The sequence below is a fragment of the Danio rerio genome, chromosome 9 (genome assembly GCF_049306965.1).
Source record: "Danio rerio strain Tuebingen ecotype United States chromosome 9, GRCz12tu, whole genome shotgun sequence".
Classification (NCBI taxonomy): Eukaryota; Metazoa; Chordata; class Actinopteri; order Cypriniformes; family Danionidae; genus Danio; species Danio rerio.
Window position 1 is genome coordinate 44645059 of NC_133184.1, and position 8837 is coordinate 44653895.

Consider the following 8837-nt stretch of genomic DNA (forward strand, 5'->3'; position numbering starts at 1 on the left):
AAAATCAGTTAAAAGTCAGCTAATATTATATCATGCTAAATACTCACTGAATGGATGTTCAGCAACAATAGCTTGAGATTCAATGGACTTGCTAACACCAAACTTGTTCTCAGCAGAGACTCTGAAAGTGTACTCCATGTACTTGGTGAGATGAGTTACTTTGATGGTGGTCCGTTTCACACTTGAATTCACAACCTGCCATGTTGTGGAGCCAGACTCACGTTTCTCAACAATATAGTTGGTTATGTCTGTTCCACCATCATCACTAGGTTCTCCCCAAGTCAACACACAGGATTCTGATGATACTCCTGAAATTTCAACAGGTCCAGTTGGTGGGGTTGGTCTACCAATGACAATAACCGTAACAGTGAATGTCTTTGATCCAGCTGCATTTTCAAGCGTGAGATAATACTTTCCACTGTCGCCCCTCTTGGCATCCTTAACCAGCAGAGTGGTTCTGTCTTTAGAGATCTTAATCGAGACTCTGTCTGTTTCTTTAAGTTTCATTTCTTCAAGCTTCCATGTTACCTTGGGGGCTGGTCTGCCACTTATTGGAATATCAATGGCAAAAGAATTTCCAGTTTTGCAAGTAATGAGTTGTTTATCTATACTACTCAGATCTGCGGTTGGCTCTATACGTGGCTCCTTTATAATGACAGAGGCTAGTGCATCTCGTGGTTGACTTATGCCAGCATCATTCTGAGCCTTTACACGGAACTCATATTCAGTGTTCTCAACCAGGCCTTCAAGAACCATTTTCAGAGATTTAGTTTGACCTCCAAAAACCCAGTTAGCAGAGCCCTTCTTTCTAGTCTCAACAATGTATCCAGTAATTCGGCTTCCGCCATCATGCTCAGGTTTCATCCACACTAGGCTAGCTGTTGTGGATGTTGTATCAATGACATCCAGTCGCTTGGGAGATGCAGGCTCTTCTGTGGCTATAATAGGCTCTGTCATTTCATATGGCTCACCTTTGCCGTATTGATTTTCAGCTGTAACTCTAAAAAAGTATGCCACACCAATATCAAGGTTGATGACTCGCAGGATTTGACGTGTGCACCTTTCACTGACCTCCTGCCAACTTAATCGACTTGCCTCTCGCTTTTCAACAATGTAGTGATGAACACGTGCCCCTCCATCATTTGATGGTGCATCCCACATAAGTGTCAGAGCACCCCTTGTCACATCCTTGAATGAAAGAGGTCCTGGAGGTCCAGGTGTGTCCAACACTTTGACTGTTAGTGTAATGGTTTTACGGCCACTGTTGTTTTCAAGAGAGAGTGTATATTTGCCAGCATCATATCTAGTGCAATTTTCAATTGTCAAGGTGCTGAATGTATCGGTTGTATTTATATCCACCATTACACCAAGATCTCCATCTGCCTTTGTCCATGTGGCAAGTGGAACTGGTTTTCCACGGAAAGGAATATGAAGTTTGACAGTTCCACCATTCTTTACAATATGTGTTTGCTTGAAGTCTGCATCTATATCAATTTCTGGCGAGGTCAGTCTGTCAACTGCTTGTACTATATGTGGAGTCTCAGAGAATTCTCCCTTGCCAGCACCATTGACAGCACAAACACGGAATTTATATTCTTCACCTGATTCTAACTCTGTTACTCTGTAATGTGTCTGGATGCACGTCTGATTGTTGACTCGGTGCCATTCCTCAAGGCTTGCCTTGCACATCTCTATAATGTAACCAATGATTTCCAAACCACCGTCAAACACTGGTTTGGTCCATGCCAGGGTAACAGACGTCTTGGTGGAATCAATGACCTTCACCAAAGTTGGTGCACTGGGTGCACTTGTTGGCTCTCTGCACTTGAACAATCTGGATATACCACTTGCAGGTCCAATTCCAGCACCATTTTCAGCCATAACACGGAATTCATATTCATTCCCTTCTGTAAGGTTTGTTACTCTGTGCCTAAGCTCAGTTATTGGTCTTTTAGCTGAAACCTTCACCCATCTTAAACTCTTCTTTTCCCGTCTTTCAAGGATGTATTGTTTAATTTCATTTCCACCATCATGTCTTGGTCTTGTCCAGCACAGAGTAATACTGTTTCCTGTCACATGAGTACAGTCAGGTGTTCCAGGTGCATCTGGCACAGCTGTGAGATATAAAAATGTGTTAAAGAAAAGAACAATCAATACTAAATAAGCAAAGAACTAGATCAAGAACAACTTTACTTACTGTACTGCATCTGAGCAATGATTGGATCAGACTCTAGTGGCTTGCCAACTCCAAATTTATTGACAGCGGATACACGGAACTGATATTCATTTCCTTTAATCAGTTTTGTGGCATTGAAGGAGCAGGCTTCACACTTGGATGTTACAAGTGCCCATGAAATTCTGGAAGTCTCACGCTTCTCAATCACATAATTACTGATGGCTGCACAGCCATCATTTTCAGGTGGGCTCCACCAAAGAGTTGCTTTCTCTGCAGAAATATTTGTAAAGCGAAGTGGGCCTTCGGGTGGTCCAGGAGTATCTGAAGAACACAGAATACATATAAGCAATGAAAAAGATGAAGACCTTTCTTTGTAATTTTTATAAATCCAAACTTTTTTCAGACCATACCTTGTACTCTAACAAGAACATCCACTTTTGTTGTGCCGGAACTGTTCTTGGCCTCAACTGTGTAGATACCACGATGGTTACGGTCAGCATCTCTGATGAACAGTGAGCTTGATCCAATAACAGTTGTGATGTCAACAAGCATTTTGTCAACTTCCTTTCCATCTTTATACCAAGTAACTTGAGGTACAGGACGTCCACTTATACTGCAGCTGAGTTTAATATTTTCTCCTGCCTTGATGGTGAGGGATTTCTCAGCTTCAAATTCAATCTGAGGGATGACTAAAAAGAAATTAAAAGTTATTTATTTATTACTAAATAACTCCTTTGGGAAAATTCGCACTTATTAGAATATGTTTAATTCTTAACAATCAGAACATTCACAACTTTTAGCAGTCCTTTACATTATACAGAACTGAACTAAACTGAAATTCAACTGTGAAAACTGGACAGAAGCAGTTTCAATTTACTAGAACTTCATCTATGTTAAGCCGCTTTGACAAAATCTACATTGATGAATTGCAATAAAAATGTTGATCAATATGCACTCGATGCCTTTGCCAGTACATACCACTTTCATCCTTGGTCATGATGTAGCCAGAGGACTGGGATGGTGGACTAACTGTTCCAACAGCATTTCTGGCAATTACCCTGAATTCGAAGCGATCTCCAGCAGCAAGGCCTGTTACTGTAAACTGACATTCGCTAACATCAATGAAATTGCATCTCAACCAACGTGCTCTTCCTTGACGTCTTTCAACACTGTATGCTACAATCCTACTGCCTCCATCACGTTTTGGTGGTTCCCATTGAAGTGTTACAGAGTCTCTTGTAACATCAATGCAGTTAGGTGTGCCAGGAGGATCTAATAAGAGAAAAATGGCACAATTACAAACCTAAACATTGTAAAATATCATCACGGATTGATGTGACAATAAAAATTATTAAAACTTACCAACAGGAGAAATTGCCAGTTTGTGTTTGCTCTGTTCACTGACTGGACTCATTCCAGCATTGTTTTGTGCATACACTCTGAATGAATATTCCAGACCTTCAATAAGTCCAATGACTCTGTATTCTCTTCCAGAAATAACACTGGTATTCACTTTCATCCACAATAAGCTGTTCCTGTCTTTCTTCTCAAGGTGGTATCCAGTGATTGGAGAACCACCATCAAAACCTGGGGCATCCCACTGAACAGTCATGCCATCACTTGTAACATTGAATACTACAGGTTTTCCTGGTGGACCTGGTGGCTTATATTGGTGTTGAGCGACCACATCTGGTGAGGTTAGAGGATCACTTACTCCATATTTGTTCTCTGCACGCACCCTAAATTGGTATTCTGTACCCTTAACTAAATTTGGTATCTTGAATGTTGTCCTGACCACACTAGAGCAAACTATCTTCCATGCTGCTTGAGATGTCTCTCGCTTTTCTACACTGTAGCAGGTGATCTCTCCTCCGCCATCTTCTTGGGGTACATCCCATGAGATAATAATACTCTGGGCTTTAATTTCATCAAAACGGATTGGGCCTATGGGCTGAGATGGTGGCCCAAGTGTAATGACTTTGATGTCAAAGAAGTTCTTGACAAGTTTGTTATCAAGTACCAAGGTGTATTTTCCTGCATTTTCCTTTCTTGCATTTCTTACAATGAGACTTGCCTTGTTCTCTGTTTGCCTGAAACGAACTTGTTCACTTTCCTTGAGTATAACATCGTCTTTCATCCACTGAATAATTGGTTTGGGTTTACCTTTGTAGGGTAAGTCAATATTCACATTTTGTCCAATGCGAACACTTAATTCTCCATTAGGATAATCAATAAGGTTTGCCTCAGGAGGTATAAGGAATTCCTTTACAGTGATTGGCCCGATTTGAGAGAAGTCACTGCGACCCTTCTCATTTTTTGCAAAAACTCTAAAGTAAACTTCAGAAAGCTCTTTAAGTTCAGTTACTTCACACTGGCAACGTCTGCATGTGCCACCAGAGCTCCATGTTTCTTCATCCTTTGTTTTTTTCTCAATAATGTACTCATTAATGTGACTTCCACCATCATGATCTGGCTTTGTCCATGCCAGTGATACAGATGTATTAGTTGAGTCCACCAGTACAAGATCTTTTATAGCACCAGGCATCTCTGTTGCTCTCACAGGCTGCTCAGTCTCACAAGGATCGCCAACACCATATTCATTTTCAGCAGAAACACGGAAGAAATAAGAAATTTCTTCAGACAGTCCATCAACTTTATAGGTTGTATTGGCACATTCATTTGTCACAATAGTGAATGCCTTCATTTTAGCATCCTTCTTTTCAACAACGTAATTTGTGATTGGAGAGCCACCATCAATATAAGGTGGTTCCCAGCTTAGAGTAAGTTTACCTCTTGTCACATTCTTCACTATCAACCTGTTACAGGCAGATGGTGTGTCCAATACTTTAACAGAAACTGTGATGGTTTTTGGCTCCCCAACTCCATTTTCAATTTCAAGAAGATATTTGCCAGTGTCATCCCTTGTGACTTTTGGAATGATCAGTGTAGTTGAGTATTCTGTGTTTCTGATGGCATATCTTGCATCACCACTAATGTTTTTGTCTCCCTTTCGCCATGTAACATTTGGGGCAGGTCTACCCTTAAGAGGAATTACAATTTCAACATCTCTACCAGCCTTAGCTATGTACTGAGTTGACATTGAGATGTCAAGATCCACATCAGCTTCCTCTGTTAAATTGAAAAAGAAACATATTTGATTAGGCTATTGTAAGAAAAATCAGTAAAACATTTTATAATTTTGACCGTTAAAAAGTACAAACCCAGAATATCTTTGGCCTGCACTGGCTGCACAATCTCAATCGAACGTCCAGTTCCAACACAATTCACAGCAGAGACACGGTAGTAGTAGTAAACTCCAGGTTTTAAATGGGACACAACAAACTCAGTAGTTCTTACTTCTCCTTTAGAACTTATAGTGACCCATTCTGTCTCATCAGCTATTCTTTGTTCAATAACGTAGCTTGTGATTTCGCTCCCACCATCATAAACAGGCTTCACCCATCCAAGAGTAATTGATGTCTTTGTTGAATCAACAACTCTGAGCTTGGTAGGCTCACTTGGTGGATCTAAAACAGCAATTTATATGTTTATGATTGCATACATTATACTCATTTATATTCACATTCTTAAAAACAGTCTAGAGAAAAAAAAAACATACCAATTGGGTCATAAGCTTTGTAGAAGATGGAGACATCAGAATATGGACCTGCACCAGCTTTGTTGATTGCACAGACACGATACTGATATTCATTTCCTTCTGTGAGGTTGTGGACTTTTTGTCTGGTATCACGGATTGGATCTTTTATAACCTTGAACCACTGTAGACTTTTCTTCTCTCGTTTCTCTAAGTAATATCCATCAATGTCACTGCCACCATCCAAACTTGGTCTTTCCCACACCACAGTCATTGTTGACCTTGTAATCATGGTGACTTGAGGTTTAGAAGGCTGACTAGGATGAACTGTGAAAAGAAAAAAAAAATACATTAAATCACAATAGATAACAAATGTAATAATAAATAAATAAATAAACAGTAAAAAAAAAACTTCTTACCAAAGGAATTCTGTGCAATTACTGGTCTAGATTCCAAAGGATCACCAACTCCATGTTTGTTTACGCCACGAACACGGAAGATGTATTCATTGCCCTTAATTAGCCTTGGGACTGTGACAATGCAGTCTTGTAATTTTTCTGAGATTATGGACCACATAATTCTGCTTGTCTCACGTTTCTCCACAATGTAGTGGGTGACCATTGCGCCACCTTCATCAGCTGGAGGATCCCACATGATGGTCATAGTATCAGCTGTGATTTTCTTAAACTGTATCTCTCCAGCAGGGGGTCCAGGTTTGTCTGAAAAAGTGAGCAAAAAGTCAGAGTAATTCAGATTAGGGCTTTTAAAGTTGATGCATCGAGGCATACAATTTATTAAATGTTTTATACATCCACTTTTTAATTAAATTAAAAACATGTTATTCAAAAAACAGAATTATTATTAGATGTGATGATAAATATGATGCAAGTTATGAAAAGTTATTTAGCAGTAAAAATTTAAACTTACCTTGAACAAGTACTCTAACCGCAGCATATGCAGAGCCTAAAGAGTTCTTGATCTTGAGTTCGTATGTTCCAGTATTCAGACGAGTGGCTTCCCTGACTGAAATGCATGTAAACTCAGTGGTGTTGGAAATAGAAATCTGTGCTCCAGACTCAAGTTCTTTTCCGTCCTTGTACCATTCAATTGTTGGTTGAGGTTTAGCAACAATACCAATTTTAAGCTGAACCGTAGCACCAGCTTTGTATTTCACAACATCGAGATATTCCTGAGGAAGATCAACCTCAGGGGCACCATAAGTGTCCACACATGTGACTGGTCCAACAATTTCAGATGGGTTACTGACTGAACCAACTGCATTTTTAGCCATGACTCGGAATTCATAAGATTCATTCTGAGTCAAGCCTGATACAGTAAACTTGGTGTCAGTAACATTTGTCAAATTAGCTTTTGACCATCTGCCTTTTGGACCATCTTTCATTTCAATTAAATATCCAGTAATTTTACTTCCACCATCATATGAAGGTTTCTGCCAGGCTAGACTAATAGAGTTCTTTGTGATATCAGTGACTCTAACACTGTTGGGAGGTTCTGTAAAGAAAAAAAAAATGGTTAAGAATAATTTGTATTTTATACATATACATATATATATATATATATATATATATATATATATATATATATATATATATAAACTAAAATTAATTATATAACAATATTAATTCAAATTAATATGCAAAAATACTTACCACAAGCATCGATTGCAAGCACAGGATCTGAGGACTTGCTAATTGGACCAATACCAGCAGCATTTTCAGCTGCAACCTTGAACTCGTAGATCAAACCAGCATTCACATTTGTTACTTTAAAGTGTGTAGCACGAATAACAGTTGTGTTAACTTTCTGCCAAAGAATACTGTTTCTGTCTTTCATTTGAAGGTGATATCCGAAGACATGGCTTCCACCATCTGAGGATGGCTCCTTCCAGTTTACAACGATACTTTCCTTTGTTACAGCTGACACCCATGGTTGTGAAGGTGCCACAGGAAGTGCTGAAACAAAATGGAGTAGTTTTTCATTAGTGCTTAATAGCCATGAATTTGTACTTGTCAGTTTGTATATGAAGATATATATTTTACTCACTGTATGGAAGACTGACTGTCACAGTTTGTGAATCAATGTGCTCACTGATGCCAAAGCGATTCTCAGCCTTGATTCTGAACTGGTACTCAACGCCAGTATTCAGCTTCATGATCTTGATTGTGCACCTTGCAACAGCAGATGAAACTTCTATCCAGTTGGCAGTAGTGGTCTCACGTTTGAGAACAATGTAGTTGGTGATTGGGCTTCCACCATCATATGCAGGAGGCAACCACTTCAGACTCACACTGTCCTCTGTGATATCACACATTTCAACAGGCCCAACCGCTGGACCTGGTCTATCAAGAACCACAACATTCACAAAAGATTTTGTGGTTCCATTAGAGTTAGAGGCTGTGATATCATATCTGCCTGCATCTGAAGCAACACTCTCACGCAAATAAATTATAAGGGAGTCAGTTGTCACATCAAAGTTGAATCTCATGGTAGACTTTAGAACCTGTCCATCTTTAGACAGGGAAACTTTTGGTAAAGGTTTACCAGTAAGGGGGATCTCAATCTTGAGATTTGAACCTGCCTTAACATAGGCAGTATTGTGTTGGAAGTCCTTCATATTAATTTCTGGCGCCTCTGTTGATTACAGAAAGCAACAGCATTAGATAATAATTCAACAAGTGGTATTTAAATATTACATATGTTCAAAAATAAAAAACAATCCATAATAAATAACTTGCCCAGCTGGTCTTTAACAAGCACAGGTAAAACCATGTCTTTGGGGTCGCTTAGCCCAGCATGGTTTTCAGCACGAACTCTGAAGTAGTATTCAGCATTTTCTCTCAAACCATCAACAACGAAATGAGTGGATTTGGTGGAACCACACTTTATCCACTTTTGTTGTCCTTTTTCAAGGGCCTCAACCAGGTAGTTTGTTATTCTGCTTCCTCCATCATGTTCTGGTTTAAGCCATGCTAGTGAGACACTTTCTTTTGTGACATCAGTTACCCCAAGCTTGGGTGGTGGGCTTGGTTTTTCTAAAAGTAAAAG

The 8837-nt window shown here is 39.4% G+C and overlaps 1 protein-coding gene across 30 annotated transcripts in view; it reads right to left on the reverse strand.

Annotated features, from left to right (window-relative positions):
- The window catches only part of ttn.2 (titin, tandem duplicate 2), a 179212-nt gene that overhangs the window by 16588 nt on the left and 153787 nt on the right, over positions 1-8837 (reverse strand). For all 30 annotated transcript variants that reach the window (XM_073913090.1, XM_073913081.1, XM_073913089.1 and 27 more), the window contains 12 exons: positions 8528-8824; positions 7836-8423; positions 7442-7744; positions 6699-7283; positions 6191-6490; positions 5796-6098; positions 5398-5703; positions 3539-5305; positions 3155-3448; positions 2587-2865; positions 2198-2497; positions 48-2114 (listed from right to left, as the gene is read on the reverse strand). In XM_073913090.1, coding sequence (XP_073769191.1) covers positions 48-2114; positions 2198-2497; positions 2587-2865; positions 3155-3448; positions 3539-5305; positions 5398-5703; positions 5796-6098; positions 6191-6490; positions 6699-7283; positions 7442-7744; positions 7836-8423; positions 8528-8824 — 7389 coding nt within the window. The remainder of the gene's footprint in view (positions 1-47; positions 2115-2197; positions 2498-2586; positions 2866-3154; positions 3449-3538; positions 5306-5397; positions 5704-5795; positions 6099-6190; positions 6491-6698; positions 7284-7441; positions 7745-7835; positions 8424-8527; positions 8825-8837) is intronic.